Here is a 22,316-nt window from a genome sequence, read left to right on the forward strand (position 1 = left end):
TTTGAATGTATGACAGAAAAAAATAATTTGTACACCGTTGTTGGATGGAATGATAACAGAAGTGTTTATATGGCCTCCAACCATTTAGGAACAGATCCAATAGGCCAAGCCTCTAGATGGTGCCGAAAAACCAGTTCAAGAATATCAGTTGAACAGCCACATGTTGTAAAGTTATACAATAAATTTATGGGAGCGGTCAGTTGATGTAACCAAAACATTGCAGCATATAGGATTGGACTTAGAAGTAAAAAATGGTGGTGGCCGTTGTTTGCCTGGATTCCAGACATGGTGATGCAAAACTGCTGGCATCTTTATAAAAAAACAAACACGACGAGGATGAAAATTTAGATCTTTTGTCCTTCCGAAGAAGAGTAGTGCTTGACTATTTATCAATGTACAATTTACAAAAAAGTACACCTGGGCGTCCTAAAGGAAAATTAACTTCAGCAAACAAAAGAGTCAGCATCGATGTTAGAATTGACAGGATTGACCATTTTCAAAGCCAATTGGAAACTCAGAAGCGATGTGCTCACTGCTACAAAATCACTCGAACGCAGTGAGAAACATTTCGCACATTTGACATCCACTGAAACAGTGCAATAACCTTGAAAGTTAATCTTAACTCATCAAGCCAGTCACCACGTCACGTAGACAACAAATTCTAAAAATAAGATTGAAACTAATTTTGAATATTAAATCACTGGTTAGAAGTAAAATAGTTAGATTGGGGGTTCAAATCCAATTTATAGCATCTCAAATACATTCTCGTTGTTATTAGCATCTTTTCCATTGACAGGAATGTATATAATGTCTCAACATAAAAAGCTAGTTATTTCTTTTATTTTGTTTGCGAAAATTTTAATATATTATGGATTAAATTTATGTATTAATGTATTTTAAATATTATTTTGCAAAAAACAAATCCTATTTAACTGTTGAATATTTTAAAATCAGTCATAAGCATAAAACCTATAAAGGACGCTAGCAGAATGTGATACCCTGAGATTCACTTAGTTATCTCATTACAAATGTTTGTTTTTCAATAGTGTAAATACAATAAGCACTATCAATGAATTATTATTAGTTTGTATGAACATAATAATAAATTTACTATCTATTGTAAAGATATTCAAGTTAATAAAATAAATTTTTTTTTGTTTTTTCAGGAAAATTCTGCTATGAAGTATTCTCTGCAAGATGTTTTAACCATGATTGAAGATGATGACAGCATCATTGAAGCTGACATTTTTATCAGTCCTCCTGCTGATGGAATGAATTCAGATGAAGATGATGTATTGGATGAAATACATGATCAGGGATCATTTGATGATCTACCTGCACGACAATTACTGAGTAATGCCAATGCAACAATAAAACACATTGGTGGATCTAAAAAAATTGGCATTGTGAGTATTTATTATGTTTAATATTTTTTAAATGAATAATAAATTACTATCATAATTCAAAGACATTAATAATTTTTGAAATTATTTTTTAAAAAACTACAATAGATTGATGAATCATGTGAAAGTGATAGTAGCGATGAAATTTTCAATATCTCAGAACCATAAAAAGATAAAAGAACAAGACAATGAAAAAAAGTTGATATATTTGTAAGTCATCAGATGGTCACCATCTACAAAAAATGCCCAAACAAAGAAAATGTGGCCATTGTGGCAAAAAGACAAACTTAATATGTTTTGCATGTGATGTACCACTGCGCATTGCTTGTTCGCCTGATTTTCATAAATGATTTTATAATTTTTTCTAATGACTTATATTTTTTATTTTATATTTTCAATCTTTTGTTTATTTGTTATATAAAATTGATAAAAGTTAAGAAAATAACAATAAAAATTAATTTCAACATATTCTGCTGGCGTCCTTTATAAAGGACGTTTTAAAAAAACGCTCTAACTTTTTTAAAAATTTATATTTAAAAAAAAAGAAAGAATACGTATTAGTTTTTTTTATTGTTATCTACAATATGTATAAAAATTACGAAAATCTAAAACCTCAGTCAAAATGTTAGCCCATGCGTGTCCCGAGCAGAACCTACATTCCCTAAACGCAGACATAGGAAAGAGAAAAAGAAATATTCAATATTCACACAATAGTAAAGAATTGGTTGAGGTCTACTAAAGTTATTTTGTTTTATATAATTAAATTAAATATGTTGATGACAAAACAATTTCTTCAGGCAATGAGTTCTATATGCGAACAATTCTGCTACCAAAAAAGTATCTGGATGTGTTGCTGTCGGAGTTTGATTTACGTAGTCTGTAAGGATGTCCACGAGTTGATTAAAAGGACAAGAGAGAAAACAGATCATTCAAATTAATGCTGATAACTTGTTTAATATTTTGTACAAAAAACATAGGTCCGAAAGTAGTCTGTGATATTCTAACGTTTGTAACCCCCCTAAGCACAGACGAGTTGTGTACGGAAGATGACGAACTGATGGAATGAATTTTGTGAATCTTCTTTTCACACTTTCTATCATTGTCGCTTGTCATTTGTAGTGAGGATTCCAGACGGACAAGCAATATTCCAATAATGGTCGAACGTATGTGCAGAAAGCTTTGGTGAGAAGGTTTTTATCTTTTGGAGTAAAACATTTGGTGATCAGGTATGTACGTGTAGACGCTCTATGAGTGATGTCATCAATGTGCCTACTGAAATTGAAACGATTACTGATTATTACGCCAAGATTTTAAAGTGGTCAATAAGATTCAAGATGTGGTGGCCAACCGCATATTAATTAACAAATGTATTATCAGATGAAGGAAGTAATGAACATTGAAAGCATTTGTTAGGAGAGAGTGGCAGTTGCCATTGTTTACTCCTAGCGATTTGTTTTTGATGACCTGTTGCAAGTGAACTGAGTTAAAAAAACAAGAGTACAATTTTACGTCATCCGCAAAAAGCAGCAATGGAACCAGGATGCAGGGAAAAAAATCATCAATATCGGTTAAAAAAAATGAGAAAAAGGGTGGGCTAAAGAATGCGCCCTTGAGGAAAAAAACTTGCAACTGGTATTTAACGAAAAAGTTAATTTTGAATTTGGACTCTTTGTGAACGCTCATGCAGAAATTCAGTCAACCAGGCCAGTAAATTTCCAATTATGCCGTAAGCTTTTACTTTGCGAGCAAGCTTGGCATTAGAAACAGAGTCAAATACTTTCTGAAAATCGAGGCAGATTGTATCACAGCTTTCTTTTTGTTGACGAATAAGCAATGAATCTTTAAGAAATCTAATAAGGTTGGTAGAATTAATCTACCAGAAAAAAAACCGCGTTGAGAATAAGTAATTAAGTTGTCGTCTAACAAATTCGATATTAAAATTTTTATTAACAATTTTTTACATGACACGGCATGATGAACAGGTAAGAGATATCGGTCTATAATTGCAAGGATAATTAGTTGGACCTTTTTTTTATTTACTGACTGGATGATAGCAGTTTTCTATTTAGATGGTATTGAATTATCTTTAAAGGATAAGTTAAAGATGTGGCATAGTGGAACAATTAGAATAGCGGCACACATTTTGAGTAGAATGTTAGGTATTCCATCGGAACCCACAGAAGTTGTTCTTTTTAGCTTGCGAAGTTCTTGATAAACTATATCTGGAGTGAAATTTATATCATCTAATGATTCGTTAGTACGGCTTGGCAGTGAACTTGTACTATTATCATCAGCGGTAAAAACATTGGCAAAATAATCATTGAATGTATTAGCCATCACAATGCTGTCGTCATTTCGCAAACTGAAAATCTGTGGTTAAGAGAATAGTTTGTTATTGATATACTGATAAAAGCCTCGAACATTACCTGATGCTAACAAATTGGCTTCACTAGACCTTCGATAGAAATTAGCCAAATTGCAACATCTTCGAGACATTATTAAAGAGTTTTGTCGTTTAAATTAGAGCTCTGTTTCCATTTCTTCCAGAAGTAGAGTTTGACTTTGTGTGACAATTATAGTAGTTTTGGTATTCTACGCCTGGTTTCTGGAACCTTTTGACAAATTTGGGCACAAAAATTGATATGGTTTGATTAATTATCTGTTCAAAGGTTTTCCAGCACCTGTTGGTGTTGAAACAGCATTGAAAGTGATGATCCCAATCAATTGTAGTTAGATCTGAAGAAATTGAGGAAGCAACTTTTGTTTTTAGGATTAACATCTTGCAATCTTTTGGTGAAGTTGTTGATTTGAAAAGTGTTACAGTTATGGTCACTTAATGCAAATGGAGCGATAACCTCCAGCTCAGCAAGAAAACCGCAATCATCAGAAAGAATCAAGTCAAAAATATTACAACCTCCGGTAGGTTGATCAACTAATTGATGTAAACTCAACTCATTGAAAAGTTGAATAAACAAATTATAAATTCGGTTATCTGGCAAAGAGTAATTTGTCAAATCAATGAGTGGAAGATTGAAGTCACCCAGCAAGCAGTTAGCTTTACTTGTACACAACTCTCTAATGCATTGAATACTGTGTGTTGCATAATCATCAGCTGATTTACGAAAGCCTCTACTGCGGTATTAGCAGATGAACCTGCAATTTGTTGCTGACATAGAAACATCAAGACTGAAATATCTTGTTGGCATTTTTACCCTTGTATGGTACTGAATTTTTAACAATGATTGCCACTCCACCACCACGTGATCCACAATCCTTTCTAATATAACTAAAACCTGGCGGCATAAATAAATCATCATAATTATCTGAAGTAAGCCACGTTTTTCAAACAGAAAAAATATCAGGATTATATTCGGAAAGAAACAAATTTATTAATAGGTCATTCTGTTTATTCTGTAGGCTTCTAACATTGGCCATTCGAAGAGGTGTGGGTTTATTTGTTGAGACGGAAAGGTTTATCATTTTTCAACGGTGGATTTAATATAAGGCGTCGCTCCTGTCGCTAGAGAAAGGCTTGCTCAGTTTGTTTTTTAGAAAGATCATGATTAATGAAAACATTCTTGGTCTGAAACGCTGAACGGAGAAGTCTAGATGATGATACTAAATCGTCAAAACTAAAGAACTAAAGAAACTTGAGAATGATTTACGATCAACCGTTAGAAAAATCGAAAAGTTAAATTGGAAGTTAACTAATGCCGAACATGCTGTGATTTTCATCAATTACATTTCTGAAAGTCTTAATCCAATATATATATATATATATATATATATATATATATATATATATAATAAAAAATTTTTCAAGATTGTTTCTTTTTTCGATGCATGAGATCAGTATGAATTCTGTGTAAAACCGTTGAAATCATAAGCACATTTAAATTTTATAATTATTTAAATTAGAGACGGCATGTTAAAGCCCTTGCTTATTGCCACTAAAAAAGTATATAAAAAAATGATGCAGTATTTAAGTTTTAAAGTTTGAATTTCATTGAATTGCATTTAAATTTGTTCCATTCAGCGTATTATTTATTAAGGAGATTGCCAAAACTTCTTCATTTTCAATTTTTTTAACAGAATACTCTCAAAGCAGTAAAATATAATGTTAATGTTATAAATATTCGTATGTTATATATGTTTTTGTTTCTTGTTTGTAATTTGAAGCAATATTATTACAATTTAGTTGCAAACAGGTCAAAAATAAAAATATTATTTTTATAAATTTAGCTGTTTTGTAAGAAAATAGAAATTGTTGTTAGACCTTTTTATAACCTCTCATTGTCTGCATTCATTACGTTTCTAACAGAGCTTTTTCAAAAGGCGTTCTACAAGTCTAAAGTTTGCATTTAAATTTTTCTGCTGGAACAAGTTTGCGTGTTTGCTGCATGCAAATATATTGTTGCTGCGTGGTAAGATAGTGGCGAAAAGAGTGTGCACGGAATGTTTTTGTAAAATTAAACGTTTTATGAACGCCAATCAATCCATTTTCAAAAGCACAAGACAATTAACACGTAAAATGAGACTTCAAACTTTCAGTTGAATTTTACTGTTTTTTCATTCATATTTTCAAAACAATAACGTTTGTTTAAAATTAAGCATCGACTTTATTTTTCCAATAAAACTACTGGCGTGAAAGCAACCGAACGCTATCTCACCTTTATATATTACAAGTTATCGTTAATTTTCAGGTCTGAAAAAATTATTAGTAATTTTTTAAACAGTTATTTAAATTATATCAAATTTGCACAAGTTATAAAATTTTCACTATAAAATTTGTTGTCTTTTATAAATCAGACTGTTAACATTTTTTCAAATTATTACAGGTTATGGATAGTGGACAACCTAGCGACCAAAATCAGGTAGCAACTTTTGTGATGGATGTGGGAGGGGGCGCCGGCGTGCAGCAAGTTTCGTTAGCCTGTTTTGACTGCCATCTCAACCTGACTGGGCACCGGTATATCGTAAAAGATGAGAAACCTCACTGCATCAAATGTTATGAACAAATTTATTCAAATTCATGTTTTGCGTGCAAGGGCAAAATTGGAACCGATCAGAAGGTTGATTTATTTCATTTATATTTTCATTTTTATCATTTAAACGTGTTACCCAAAATTTAAAATAAATCACAATAATAATCGATGAATATGCATTTTTTCTTGATGTGAAATACACCGATTCGAAAGAATTTAAAATTTAGAAATGCACAAAAGGTATGTGATGAATATAGTGTTAAATATCCGGTTGATATTTCTTTAATTTGTTTGTGGTACTTCAGTTTTTGTTATTTTAGTTTAACAACCGTTTATTTTATGTCAACTTTTTTCACTTTTTCTAAGTAAAGCTTTTCGTTTTATCTCGCTTGTTCAATTTAATTGCTGTGAGGCTACTCTAAACAACTATTCAGCGTTTATTTAATACTCAATGCTTGCTTTCCGTTTTTTAACCAGAAGATAATAAAGCTGATAAAAAATTACTTATCTGTTTTAAATTTATAAAATTATTTTAATAAATCACGACAACACTGTTCTGTGCGAAGCGCACAGTCTTAGTTTTCTCCGCACTGGGCACAGTGCGCACAAAATTCATTTAGTGAATTCATTTAATAATCACAAAAGTCCTTGAATTGATGGGATATGAAAGACATGAAGAAATAATATGTAATTTTAATTACCTATTGGCAGTAGGAAAATATTTAGACTTAATTTTGAGCAAATTAAAGTATTTCATTTATTCACAATAGTCGTTTTTGAATTCAAATCAATTCGTGATTGTAATGCCAAATCAAAGTTGATGCGATTTTTCTTTTGGAACCATAGCATATTGGCATTTCACAATTTCGTTCCGTGCCCAAAACAAATGAGAAAAGCTGGAAAGAAGAGCACAAATATATTCTAAGTATCCATATACTTAAAATACCTACACCTGTCCCGAAACGCACATTTTTTGCGCGCTTTGGAGTCTGGTCTTATTCTTTAGTTTCCGTTATTTTCATCAAGTTCATCAAAAGATACAATTTTTACATTTTTATCGTTCATTAATAAATATTTATTCATTTTTTGAAGATTTTATTCATTTTGATTGTTTTTTTAATTGATTTATTTTATGCATTTACATAATATTTAAGCATATTTAGTATCTTTTTTCTCGCTTCATACAACCACGCTGATTTGGGATCGTCCTCGCTTTCTTAATCTCATATACTTAGAATAATGGACATTTAATTTAGCACATGTAAAATTAAATAGAGATAATCTATTAAAATCAAATAATATAAAATAGCACATTTCCAGTGGAACTGTGTTTAAAAAGAGGATTCATACTTTTATACATTAAATGCAGTAACGCTTATCTTTCTATAAACCTTCAACATTGGTAGACATGAAAATATTCTGTTGTAACTCCATGACTCCATAACTACCAACACCAATGTTATAGCTTCAATAGTCTCATTATTTCCAACACCAATGTTGTAGCTTCCAACGATAATCAAGAGTTCGTTTATCCGTAGGTTCAAGATTTCCGATAAATGAACACAACTGCTTCAAACGCAAACTTTGTTTATTTGAATACCAAAAGTAATAGGAACAATAAACTAATCCAAATAACTACATAAATAACATTTACGACTTCGCTTTCTTTTCGCTTGTAGCCTCTCTGACAAAGCCTCGCTCGTAGGTCTTACTTATAGCCCATTTTATAATCATAGATACAATTATTATTATTATTATTATTATTATTATTATTATTATTAATTTATATCGCGTCCTATGCATAGCTTCAGGGACGTTTCGATAAACAATGACTTTTGACGTTTCCGTAGGCCTGGATAAACAAAAAGTTCTTTGATCGTTTCCTAACGAGTCTGATGGTTGGTTGTTGACGAATAATTGCGGGCAAACCATTCCATATGGAAGAAGAGCTGTACGTAAAGCATTTGATGATAACTGATGAATTGCTGACAGGTTGATGCAACTGAGTATATGAAGACAAACGAAGTTGAAGAAGATATGATGGTTGAGATATATTAAGTTACTTGTACGTGAGGACGGCGAGTTTAAATATAATCTGTTGACATACTGGTAACCAATCTATGCTGGAAGATAAATTACATCAAATAAACTAATTGATAAGCAAACCAGAAAAACTAAAATAAAAAATGAGTGAATACATAAATAAGTGAACTGAATAAACTACTCAAAAAAGTAGTTGCAAACTACTAGTGAGTTGTTAGTAACTACATTTAACTACTTATAATTGGTAACTACCTATCTTGGATTTCTGCTTTTACAATATTACTTTTAGGATGATAAAATAATGCAATGTAAATCAATTGCTTTCTAGGATTTATCATACAAAGACAAGCATTGGCACGATCAATGCTTCAAATGTCAATCATGTTCCATTAATTTGGGAGACAAATCATTTGCTTCAAAAGAGGACGCTGTTTATTGTCCGGACTGTTATGACAACAATTTTTCTCTAAGATGTGATGCATGCAATAATGTTTTCAAAGGAGGTAAGCTTTTTAAAAAAAATAATTTTTCTGAAATAATTAAGAACTTAAACCACATCAAATTTTAGGATGCGTACAAATGTGATTTATATGTGAGTTCTCAAAATTTCAATAGTTTTAGAGAAACGTGAAGTTTCATTAAATTCGGCACTAATTACAATATAAGTTTAGCTTCAATTTTATGATTCCATGGTTATTGTTTAATTTGATTATTGAATTTAAAAAACAGTTGTTTCAAAATTTTCAAAAAAAAATTGAACATAATTTTAAACATTTTGCTAATGTTCCCTATTTCCTCCCATTCCCGCCCGATTTCTTCCCAAATTCTCATTTATGATAACGTTCCCGAAAATTTACATTTTCTATTTTTTTAACTCATTTCCGCGTTTTCCCTGCCATTCTCCTTTTTTTCCCATTTTACAATTTTTTGAATAACAAGAGTAAATTTTCTTTTCAAAATAGCAAATATTAAGAACGCATCTTTAGTACCAAACAAAATAAAAATTCAAAAGCTCTAAAAAGTATTAAAACAGCAATGACAAACTACATATAATTTTACACATGTTTATGAATATGCTATGCACATGCACACTATGTGAATTTCTAATGACCACACGTGTGCATATGTGTGGGTGTATGTGTCGACCACAGGTTCGCGTATATATTTTTAATGAAATTTCTTTTCTTTCATGTCGTTATCTTTTTTGTTAACGCACACGTGTGTGTGTATGTGAATGTGTGTCTCGATCACGTGTGTACGATATATATATATTTATTTATTTATATGTGTGTGTGTTTGTGTGTGTGGAATTTGCATGAGGTATGCAGTTTTTTTGTATTCTTTTGTGCTTAGTTGAACGGACAGTGTGAATGTATATTATCGAAATTGATGTAAGTGTTGTACATGTGTAGGAAAGTATCCAATGAATATGAAAATATGTATGATGCATGTGTATACACATGTGTAAAAACAGTATTAATATTAAATATCAAATAGTGGGGTCAGCGACGTAACGACTGTTACAACACTTAGATCAATGTCATGAAATTGATTTTAAATATAAATAAACTATATAAACTATATCAATGTCGATAATATACATTCATACTGCCCGTTCAACTAAATACAATAAAATACAATAAAACTGCATACCTCGTGCAAATATATATATATATATATATATATATATATATATATATATATATATATATATATTTCATTTTTCATTTCATTTCAAATTTTTATTCATAATCAACAACATATCAAATAAGTGAATAAAAGTTATGAAGTTGAATATGCGGAGACCGAATAAGACTGTTTGTCTTGTGGTGGCCACCGCAGGTAGATACATGAATAATTAATGGAATAAAATAAGGAAAATAACTGAAGCAGAAAGATAATTGAAGATAAATAAGTAAATGTTCGTGTCATGCATATATAGACATATAACTATGTAAATGTTCGCTCAGTACATATATAAACACATAAATGTTTAACCATTCATAAAGACCATTCATCCGCATCATTTGTTCTAACGTATTCTTAATATAGTTTTAGGTGGTGGAGTCGAGATCCAGTGTCAATAAAAAAGCACGGAATTTTGACTTGAAATGTTGTAGGTTTATGATGGCTCTTAGATGGGGAGGTACAAGTTCTGTCCAAATTTTAGGATCTGTTATTTTTATGCTTGTCTGGATTAATTTGAGGCGAGTTTTGTAGATATAGAAGAGAGGGGTGTCTAGTGGTTGTAGATTGGACGGAGTTATTTAATGTGTAGAAGTTGATAAAGTGAGGTGGGAGAAGATTGTTGATAAATTTAAAAACGATTAAAGCAGAGTAGTAAGACAGATGAAGTTAAGTGGTAAAATTTTTTTTTGCTAGGAAGAAGGGTTTAGTATGAGACTCGGGTTTGAGATTAAAAATTAAACGTATTGATATTTTTTGGGAGAGTATTATGTTATTCAGGTGGCTTTTTGTGATCGATGACATCGAAGGCTTTGGATAAGTCCAGGAAAATGCCAATAGAAAGATTTTTGTTATTCATTTCATTTAGTATATGCTGAGTGAAGTCAAGAATAGCAAGCTCATTTGAGTGGTTGGGTCTGAATCCGTATTGGTTATTGCAGATAGTATTGTTGGAGCAGAAGAAATTAAAGAGTCTTTTAAAGAAAAGTTTCTCAAGAATTTTTGACAGCGGGGAAAGAATGGAGATGGGTCTGTTCCATTTTTGTCCAACATTGTTATGTGCGTCTTCAAGTTTGTTAGAGAAGTAGTCTCGTTCAGTTTTTCGTTTAATAGATGTGAACATGTTTCTGAAGCTTTTGTAGATGGCAATGTTGCTGGTGGTTGGATATTTAAGGCTGATGATGTATAGTTTGTTTTTCTTTTTTGCAAGGCTTAGAATGTTGTCATTGATCCAGCATTTTTTCTTTTTGTTTTTGACAGGACGGAGGGGGGCAAAAGTGTCTAGAGAGTGAGTTAAGATAGTATTCAAAACAGAGTGTGTATATATATATATATGTATGTATATATATATATATATATATATATATATATATATATATATATATATATATATAAGAAGCTTCGTGTTATATATATAATGATATATATTTAGCATGAAATTTCTTTATGACTCCATTTGCTTCTACGCGGTAATCTTCTTTGTTAACGCACACGCACGCGCGTCGAGTTGCATAGAAAACTGACATTTCGATAAAAATTAATTTTTTCAAATTTGGGCATATATGTGGTCTTTTCCATTTTTCTCATTTTTTCCATTCTAGTCCATCATTCCCGATTCCCGTTCCCATGCTCACCTCTACCAACGACTTGTTCTCAATTGTTTTCAAAGAGCTGCTGTTTTAATTATTTTTAATAAACACAATTAGCAAAACCAAAAAATTGAAATCACTTACTCGTAAATTTTAATTTATTATGTTGTAAAAGAATAAAATAAATTTTTTGTCTGTATACGAGAAATGGAGAGGTAATTTAATCATTAATGTTTTTAAACACTTTCATTATCTTGCTGTTTAGGTATGAAAAAGTACGAGTTTCAAGGTAAAAATTTTCATGAGCAATGTTTTACCTGCAAAGTTTGCATGCAGCCGATTGGTGTTAAGACGTTCATACCGAAAGATCAACAGCCTATCTGTGTTCCATGTTATGAAGAAAAATTTGCACAGAGATGCGTTCAGTGCAACGGAGTAACTCATTTTATTAAAAATTTAACGTACAATAAATAGGGCATATGTACTTTCACAACACGAATGCAACACTTTTCATAACAAACCTTTACTACACACATGACAAGTTTTTATCATATTTCATTCTTATATAACATTTATTATGATCTGTATTTGAAATGTAAAAACACAATTAGGTCATCAACAAAGGTGGTATTACATACAAAGATACACCATGGCACAAGGAGTGTTTCACTTGCACGAACTGCAAAAGACAATTAGCCGGAGAAAAATTTACAAGTCAGAACGATAAACCTTTTTGTGCTGAATGTTTCGCTCAGTTGTTCGCAAAAAAGTGTTGTCGCTGTACGAAACCTGTTACAGGTATGTGATTCTTCATTTTTTCTAACTTTTAAAAAGTTATTATATTATAATTTTTTATTTTAATATTCGCCAATTTACAGGTTTGGGTACCACGAAATTTATTTCTTTCGATGATAGGCATTGGCATAATGAATGTTTTCAATGTTACAAATGCACCAGCTCGTTGGTTGGAAGAGGTTTCTTGGTCAGTGGGTTGGAAGTTCTGTGTCCTGCTTGCGGAAGAGCTTAAAGAAAAAAATGATAAATATTCGAAACAAAATTTATGAAAATTTGCTTTGATCTTAGATGTTTTGTGTAGTTTATTTATATTTAAAATCAATTTCATGAGTGTCAATCTTACGTGAAATTTCAATTTTATCTAGTATAACTAATTAATACACATAAATGAACACCAATTACATAAATAGATAAACTTTAAAACGGCGTTCAGTAATTTCAGATACACTGTCGTATTTAAATTTATTGACCTGGCTATAGTTCAATGAACTTTCTTCACCAAATGTTTTTAAATTAATAAATACTGCATTAAGATGTAAAATATTTAAATGCATGTGGTTGGTAAAATTTATACTCCAAGTGGCTTGTTTCTGACGTAGCTATAAACATTGTGTTGATAAGAAGAGCTTCAAGAGCATTAAGTCGATTTTCAACTGACAACATAACCATCATTTACAGAACTCAAAATTTTATTTGCAAATATTTCTATAGCTTAATCATTACTTTTAATTAATGCTAAAATTAAGTCATCTCTACAAACTCTTTTGATTTCTGCTTGTACACATCTGACAAATTACAAAGTTAGTAGTCAAGTGTTCGCGTTTATTGTTTTGCTATAAGTTTTAATTCTGTCTGTAGTCTAGCTGTTTTCAATAAAAAATTGAAATTATTTTTTTATGAATTTCTATTTTCAAACAAAATTATGCTTGTTCATTTATTTGGTGTGACTCGTGTGTACTTTTTATCAGAGCAATACTAACGCGACTTGTAAAACTTTACAATTTTATTTTTGTGAAAAAGCATGAATTTAAATTTAGGATTTCAAATAGCTGGGAGCCTTATCAACTGATGATAGACATTAGTGCGTAAGAAATCGTTCAAGAAATTAAATGAAATTAACCTGCTATGTAAGTTTGTGTAATTTAATAAACAATAATATTAATTATTGCATAAATTAATATAGAAAAGTGAGAAAATATGAGTTATTAAATTTTGTAACTTCAGTCGAGCTGTTCAAATTTTAAAATGCTTCCGTAAAGTAAAAGGAAGAAATCCCATTGGAAGAAAAATAATTATTTGTGACTTAAAAAATCGTGGCTACGCGGTTATTCTGCGAATAATCTCAATTTAGTCTAAAATAAAATTTATTTGAGATTACATTGAAAACACCGATTAAAATGATATTTCTTACTTCACTTTGCGATTTTACAGAAAAAACGTGACATTCTTTCTTCACGGACAGTTCCAATTAAAAATATTTTATCAAACACATTATAAAAATATTTCTTATGGCTATTTTAAAGACAAATTTATGAATTGAAAAAGTTAAAAACGATTTAAACTACCTGCGAATCAATAAAAATTGAATTTTGATCGAATCAGATGTATTTATTTCGTCACTGCGCAACACAACCGTCATCAAAAAGGAAACACCGGAACTACAAACAACAATCTACTCATTAATTTTTTTATTACCAAAGACAAAAGTTAACTATTACTAATATTTGACAAATATCGTGAACGGATCGTTAAAAATTTGCAGTTTTAATTTTCATGGTAATTTTTAATAATTTTTAATTTATTGCAAAATACACTTTTTTTCATTATTTCGGGGGGGGGTTTGAACCCCAAACCCCCTCCCCCCTGGCTACGCCTATGATCACATCTAACGGCGAAAAATTTAATGCCAATCAATCAATCGGCCTATAGAAGCTACCATTCGACTGAGACTGCATTGCTTCATGTTTATTCAAACTTGTTTGCGGGTATGGATGGTCGAAGGTCATTACTCTCCTTTCTTGATATGTTTTCTGCATTTGACTGTGTTAATTACAATAACTTTTGGAAAAATTGCATAACAATTTTTGAGTGTCAGGAACAGTACTTGCCTTGTTTGAGTCATACTTAACGGGTCAAACTCAACAGGTTTTGTTTGGAAAAGTTCCATCAGCTGTCAAAAAGGTAACAACATGTGTTCCTCAAGGATCAGTGTTAGGACCGTTTTTTTTTACTTTATTCATTCATAGGATATAACTGAAATAATAAATTCGCATGGACTCGTTGGCCATGCATACGCAGATGATCTACAGATAATTGCTACAGGTCATTCAGAGATATTTCAGATTGAAGTTGTTAGACTTGTTAGATGCTTTATGGAGATTGAACGTTGGATTTCGAGCAATTCCTTGAGGTTGAACGGAGTAAAACCCAGATGCTTCCTGTTGGTACATTGCAGAGGTTTTTGTGGCTTGGTTTAAACTTGATTGACGTAGGTGACATTGAGATGTCAATTGTTTCTACAGTCTTAAATTTGGCTGTTTGGTTAGATCGCTTGCTATTGCAAGTATGATACATGTCAGAAGATTATACAGGATTTGACACTATTTGAACAAATCTGCTATGGAAACATTAGTACATGCTTTTATTACATCTAGATTGGATTATTGTAGCAGTTTGTACTTTAAACTATTTGAAAAATCAATAGCTGCACTTCAGTCAATTCAAAAAAGAACTGCAAAACTTGTCACAAAAATCTGAAGTTTGATCATGTGACTCAAATCTTAAACGAGCTACACCGGCTAAAAATTGAGAGGAGGATAATTTTCAGAATTGCGGTGTTAATGTTTCGATAATTAATGGTTTGGCACTACAATATTTGACATGCAAGTTCATCAAAAAAACATATGTGTTGGGCTCACACTTAAGATCAACTGATACGAACCTCCTGGTTGTGCCAGCAACGAATTTACAGATCGGATCACGCAATATTGCTGTTGCTGGACCTGTGGTTTGGAACAGTTTACCGGCTTTTTTAAGAAGACCAGATCTATCTTTGATTTTGTTTAAAAAAAAGTTGAAGGCTCATTTATTTGTGCAGAACTAATTTTTATTTGATTAATGTTTATGTTCATTCATTTTTTAGGGAGCGTTTTTGAGATCTTTTGTAATTGGCGCTGTGCTTGGCTTGTAATAATAATAATAATTAAAACTCTTTTAATACAAAAAATCAGTCAAATAAAATATTAAATAGAATAAAATATCTTTTTTTTATTATTCTTTAAAATCAGGATCTGACAGACGCAGAAACTGTAACAACATGCAAGGCAGTAAAACAAAATTAAACAAATAAGTGAGAAAATAAATACAAAAAGTGAGGAAGAGAGTAAAATATATTAGAATTAAAAAATAAAATATGTTAGAATAAAATAAATAATAATAATAAGAGAAATAAAAGAAAAGTAATTGACGATGGAATATAAAATGAAGTAACGGCAAATAGACTAGATGATGACTTAGTGAGGTGATCGATAAATAAAGGCTAGGCCTGTGAGTGAAAAAGTTTTAATGAGTATTAATGTTTGATGACTTATTAATAGACTAAATGATGACTTAGTGAGTTAATGAGGTGATCGATAAAAGTGAGGTGATCAATAAGTAAAAACTAGTTCAGTAATGATAAAGTTTTCTTAAGCGCTAATATGTTTGAGATGTCTTGTGATGAAGATCTTTTCCTGGTATGTAGATTGGGCGACGACTTGATAGTTATGTTTGCGCTGACGAAGGTTGTGTGTTGTAGTTTTGATTGGTGGTAGTAGGGGATGGATGACGTGGTTGTTGTTATTTTCTATTTTCTTGAACAGCCTTGAATCGAGTGTGTTGAATATCTGAATTACGGTAGGATATGATGCAGGTAGGTAGTTGATCATTGTCATTTAAATGCACAATAAAAACCCCATTACTCATTATCTATGATAAGTGTAGTTAGGTGACATATTTAAACGGTTATAAAATGTTTCTGTGGCAATAGACGGCCTATGTCGATTTAATTGATTTGTCAATAAAAGAAATAGGCCATAAAATTTTAATTAATTGTAAATTGAAAGTATTAAAGAAGCCAATTTGAGTAATTTTAAACGTATTTAAACTAATCAAACAGTTTTTAAATAATAATAATAATAATATATACAACATTCTTAACTCTAATTATATATATATATATATATTGTCACGAAATTGTTTTCAGCACGATATTTGGATGCGTTGTACGATAGTGGACAACTGGACATGCTCGTGTTTATTTTGTGTTGTATGCTGGTCTTTAAGCTTTGCTCGTTGGGTTCGAATAAATTAAACGTTTTTTAGTATGTATGTTGGTTATTGTCTGGTGATATAGTATTGTTATAACAGACCCCTTGAACTTGTAGGGTATGGTTATTTCTCTCTACGTGGATTCTTGATTCCTGAACAAATTTATTTCAAATGAACTTTATCAGAAAGAAAACACTGCTAGCAATCACTTGTGTGTATTGCTGTGATCAATCCATCGTTTATTCAATCGATAATGTCGTTAGAATACAGCACAATAACTAATCGACGGGTAAATTACGGAATACAACCAATCGTCAATAATTAAGCTTCTCTCATCGGACTAATTGTATTGCGTTCTCCTAGCTCTGGCGTCCTTTACTGCAGTGAGTTTCCAGCTATCAAAATCTTACCTCTGTCACCAGTGTGTTATCTCCTGAAGATCCCATTTCTAACACCAGTGTTGTAACCTCTTCGACCTCGTAACTATCAACACCGATGTTATAGCTTCAATACTCGCTATATCTTCAACACCGTGTTGTAGCTTCCAACGATAGTCAAGAGTTCGTTTATCCGTAGGTTCAAGATTTCCAATAGATGAATGCAACTACTTTTAAACGCAAACTAAGTTGAATGTTTATTTAATACCAGCAGTAATAGAAACAATAAATTAATCCAAATAACAACGTAAATCACATTTACTAATTCAACGTCAACAGTTGTTCCGTCTTCTTCTTACCTGTTCTCCTCTCTCTTGTGTATCTGTCCTCTCCTGTGTCTCTGTCGAATCTTGCTTTGGCGTTGTTTATATATCTACCGAATTGCTTGTAAATGTTTCACCTGCCGTGTCACATGAATTTACAACCATTTTAATTATTTACGCCTTCTAATTAATTTACAAGCACTTCACGCAATTTCTAACTACTGGTTCTTATCTTGACTTCACACGTCTGTAACAGCATGTATTAAGATTAGTTTGGAGTAGAGGTATCGTAATTGATATTATAATAAATTATTTTGTATCGTATCGTACCGTTTTGTATTGTATTATTAATTAGTAATACTGAGAACCGTTTAGTAGTGTAATGCTAATTAGTAATATTGAGAACTAGAATCATTTAGTAGCGAATGTTAATTAGCTATATTAAGAACCATTCTGTATTGTATTATTTATTAATAATATTAAGAACCGTTTTGTCTTGTATTATTAATTAGTAATAATAAAAACTCTTTTGTAGAGTTATATTAATTAGTATTATTAAGAAACGTTTTGTTGTGGATTGTTGATTAACCATATTATTATCGAACTAAACCGTGAATATAGAAGATTTGAATATCGAACTGTTGATCTGATTTTTGTTATGATTTTCGTTTATTAAAAAAAAATATTTAAACGAGCCTGGATTTGTTATACCTCCGAAAGTAATCCGTGACATATATATCTATAAAAATTGAAATTGAAAAACTGATGGTGCAAATAAACGAGGCAGAACGACAAACCAAGATTGCAGTGAAGTCATCCATCGTGGTTGAGCTACAAACTGAAGCCAAGAAACAAAGAGGCAATTTTTAGAGTAAACTTCTAACAGAATTTCAAAAAAATGAAGAAATTGTCATTTGCCGTGCAGACAAGTCAAATCAAACACTTACTCAACGGCAACACAAAATTTCAAGCTATCACAAAAGACCCAACTCTCCAACTACTCCAAGGCAAATACTTACCTGGATACCTCTATGGCAACATCAAAACGCACAAAAATAACAACCCTCTTCGACCTGTCATCAGCCAAATTCCATCAGTAACATACCCAATTGCCAAATATCTAAACAAAATCCTGACCTCATTCATTCCTAATAACTATAATCATCAGTCCTCACGAAAATTTATTGAACACTAACAAATCATATGTCGAATCTTTGTTTACAAATCTTCCAGTTGATATTATCATCAATAGTGTTTATCATTCAGATATGATTCCATTAAAAATACCAAACACATCTCAAGTCTCCTCCAGTTTAAAAAATAAAGAGAATCGTTTTGCATGGTATGCTTGCAAAAAAGTGTATGTTGAGCCAATAACAGAAAATTGGATTCAATGTGAAACTTGTCGTGGATGGATGCAACCTATCTAGGATTTTGACATTTTTAATATGACACATGTAGTTAACATGGATTTCAAAATTGCGTACTCTTGCACTTTAGAATGCGTACTCATGAAAACTAAAGTCGTGCAAGAGTACGAATTCAAAGACTCTTAAAATTTTTAGAAAAATAACTGACGGTTATTTATAAATTTATATTATATTTATTTATAATCTAATATGGCTTCTCATTCTTTTGGAAAGTCGTTTAAATGATAAAGTGCGTTCTCATTGTCGACCCAATCCTAACTGTATTTTATACAAAATAATTCTAATACTCCTGGTGATTGTAGTGCCTAACTATTGTATGCGTCTAAAATCATCATATATCGGCACGTCTAACACTTATCACGGAGACTAACGGTGCTCAAGAGAGACGGCCCAACCACTTTCTCAACTTACACAACACTGTGGTCTCCAAAAAATACTGAATGACAACATAACAATCATTTACAGCACTCAACAACACCTAAATCTAAGATTTGCCGATTCTAATAGAAACCCAAAAACTTGCATTGAACAATTATTTACTGCCATTAAACAGATTATTAATTTTTTTGGTGAAATGGTTTTTAATGTTATGGCTCATATTTATTACTTGGAACGATTATTTTTATAAACTATTTGAAAACTCGAATTCTACAAAAAGGATATATAGTTATTTTTTTTAGTTCAACAGATCAGATGATAGGCCTATTTTGATGTTAAACCGATTGTGCAAAAATCAAAAATATTTGAGGTTTAATCGATGATGTACACTGTACATGTTCGGCTCACGTCTCAAAATTTTCAAAAAATTTTCAGATTTTTAAATCTTTGTTTTCAAAACCAAAATGTTAGAAATGTTTGTCCTTATGATGTACAAAATTATTGTAAAAAGATTCTGAAAGCTGATACAGCTAATTTTATTATCAATTGGTTCAGGCCAATAAAATATTTATGCAAATATTTTCATTTAAATTTATTTAAAACAGTAATACAATTTTAAAATTATGAAATTGATAGATTTAATTACTTCTCCAATAAAATTTATCACGTCTATATTGTCATATATTAAAATTTTATATGAAATATCAGTTCCACAAAACACTTTACGCTATATTTTATAAATGATAATTATCAAGAAAAGTTTGAAAATTAAAACCAACAACCAGCATTTAACATTAACTTGATAACTCTGTTATTTTTTGAGCAAATGACTGCCGATAGAGTCTATTCTTTTTTGGGGTAGATAATTAACATCGGAATTAAATAAAGTCTTTTGTTCCATATCTTCACTTTCAATTAATTTTGCAAAAAATTTGTACCATAATTCAACTAATTTTCTGAATTCTTTGTCGTATTCAAAATCATTATTAGTATATCTTTTTTTCAGTAGCCAAGATCCAATTGAATCAACAGCTTTCTTTTCAAATTCTCTGACAAAGTGTTCGCTGTTTGGGATTTGAACAGTATTTCTGGATTTGTTTGGAGAACCTATCCCACTGTAAAATTTAAAAAATATTTTATATAAATAATTTTTAAAATAATTTATTTTTTACCATTCCAAATTCAATAGAATCCAACACAAAAATATAAATTGAATTTGTTGATCTTTCATGTTTAAATAAATAAATAAAATCTATTTGAACAGTTTTATGAATTTATTTTTGTCTCAACGCACATGAACGATCAATGACTTGACTATCCTGCTACAGACGCATCGAATTTATAGAACTTTTGCGCGTTTACGTAAACGACTTCTGTTCATGTTAAGACACACATTGGGCAAATTACAATTTATTGCTAATGAAATAACGGATAAGTCTCTTGACAACAAAGTATCAAACTATAAAAAGTTATGTGATGTTTTACAACATTCACACTTTTTTGTGTAAAGTTTTAAAACATTCACACATTAACTTTGCAGATTGCAGATGGTAATGTAAGTGGTGTTCTCAATCCAAATATGTTTATTTTTTGCAAAACAGAAATGTTTTAGTATTTTTATGTAACATTATATTTTAATATAAGTTGTGTTGGTGAGTAAGAGCTAAATCAATTTGCTTTTAAAACCGAAAACAAATGCAGGATAAGTAATTAGAAAAGAAGATAACTGGATAATGAGAATCGAAAAACTAATTTTGCCCGCGTTTGTGCCTGAATAAGCGGTTTTGTTAAAATTTTTCAATAATGATAATGAGTTGCACAATGCATCGATACACTGGTGGTTCTAGACAACGTTGACATGGGAGCCAAAATTTATAAATGTTGAAATTGTTTTAATTTGACGGGGGCTAACAAATTAATAAAATAAAACATTTGCTGGTATGGTTAAAATAATTAAGCTGGCATAAATAAAGAAGATAGTAAAATTAACAAGTCACTAACAGCAATAAATTACGAAAATTCCTCATATAAACTGCAACAAGTACTAGGTTATACACATTTCCTATAAAAATATATAAACTGCGACAAGTGCATATATATATATATATATATATATATATATATATATATATATATATTGTCGGAGATTTTAAAATAATAAATTAAAATGAATGAGGAGGAGATTTTTTAAAGGATGACAAAGCCACAAGTTGGGCGCTAATTGTCGGAAAATTTATAAATGAAAACAATTAAAACAGCTGGTGGTGTGAGGTAATCTCCTCCTCTATCTTTCTCAGGGAATTTTTGTATGGTCCGACAATAATTTTTGTGTATATTTTTATCGTGAGTTCGACCAGTCCTGTGTGGCACTGGGCTTTTTCGAATTATATGATTTTACTGAGTAACACACGATATTCGATAACAATTTTATTAATCGACGGAAGTAAATAAAAGGAATTGAACTAATGAACTCTATAATAATACAGGAATTAGAACTCTTCTTGTTGGGTCTTCAACTTGGGATATGTTTCTTGCCGTTTAATCGTAAAACCTCGACGTGTGTATCCGATGGTGATGTCGATACAACTCCAAGAAATAAATAAAAAATGAATCACAAAAATCGGAGCCTATGGAAATTGCAAGCTGCGTGTGAAACTATACCAATGAGTATAGAATCCAGCAAAGAACCCTAGGTCCACAAATAGCACAAGAAACAAAAGAACGAGGCGGATTCGTTTTCACAGAACCCAAGGCCTGTTTTCACTGGGCCGTCGAGTCTGATCGGCTTTCGCACGACCAAGGGCCTGTTTTTACTGGGCCTGTCAGTCAGTCGGTCGGCTTTCGCACGACCAAGGGCCTGTTTTTACTGGGCCTGTCAGTCAGTCGGTCGGCTTTCGCACAACCCTGGCCTGTTTTCACTGGGCCGTCGAGTCTGATCGGCTTTCGCACGACCAACACAAGACAACAAGAGTCAGAACAACACTGGAAACAAATTGTGG

At 31.3% G+C, this 22,316-nt stretch overlaps 2 protein-coding genes across 2 annotated transcripts; both read left to right on the forward strand.

Annotated features, from left to right (window-relative positions):
• Nucleotides 1–392: 392 nt before the first annotated feature.
• Nucleotides 393–1,427, forward strand: HELRODRAFT_162863 (hypothetical protein; the record flags this gene model as incomplete). Its single annotated transcript, XM_009024947.1, has 3 exons — nucleotides 393–556; nucleotides 652–718; nucleotides 1,167–1,427. 3 exons carry the CDS (start codon nucleotides 393–395, stop codon nucleotides 1,425–1,427), a joined length of 492 nt encoding a protein of 163 aa, XP_009023195.1.
• A 4,645-nt stretch (nucleotides 1,428–6,072) lies between these two features.
• HELRODRAFT_95167 (hypothetical protein) lies at nucleotides 6,073–13,437 on the forward strand. The gene is made up of 6 exons (XM_009024352.1): nucleotides 6,073–6,106; nucleotides 6,242–6,475; nucleotides 8,760–8,934; nucleotides 11,972–12,141; nucleotides 12,318–12,504; nucleotides 12,585–13,437. The coding sequence occupies exons 2-6, from the start codon at nucleotides 6,245–6,247 to the stop codon at nucleotides 12,731–12,733; spliced, it is 912 nt and encodes a 303-aa protein (XP_009022600.1). The 5' UTR covers nucleotides 6,073–6,106; nucleotides 6,242–6,244; the 3' UTR covers nucleotides 12,734–13,437.
• The last annotated feature ends 8,879 nt before the right edge of the window (nucleotides 13,438–22,316 follow it).

This window comes from Helobdella robusta (genome assembly GCF_000326865.2).
Source record: "Helobdella robusta unplaced genomic scaffold HELROscaffold_4, whole genome shotgun sequence".
Classification (NCBI taxonomy): Eukaryota; Metazoa; Annelida; class Clitellata; order Rhynchobdellida; family Glossiphoniidae; genus Helobdella; species Helobdella robusta.

Coding starts and splice junctions, on each gene's coding strand:
- HELRODRAFT_95167 (XM_009024352.1), top strand. CDS start 6,245: ATGGATAGTGGACAACCTAGCGACCAAAATCAGGTAGCAACTTTTGTG. Junction 8,935..11,971: donor CAATAATGTTTTCAAAGGAG/GTAAGCTTTTTA, acceptor CTTGCTGTTTAG/GTATGAAAAAGTACGAGTTT. Junction 12,142..12,317: donor GATGCGTTCAGTGCAACGGA/GTAACTCATTTT, acceptor AAACACAATTAG/GTCATCAACAAAGGTGGTAT.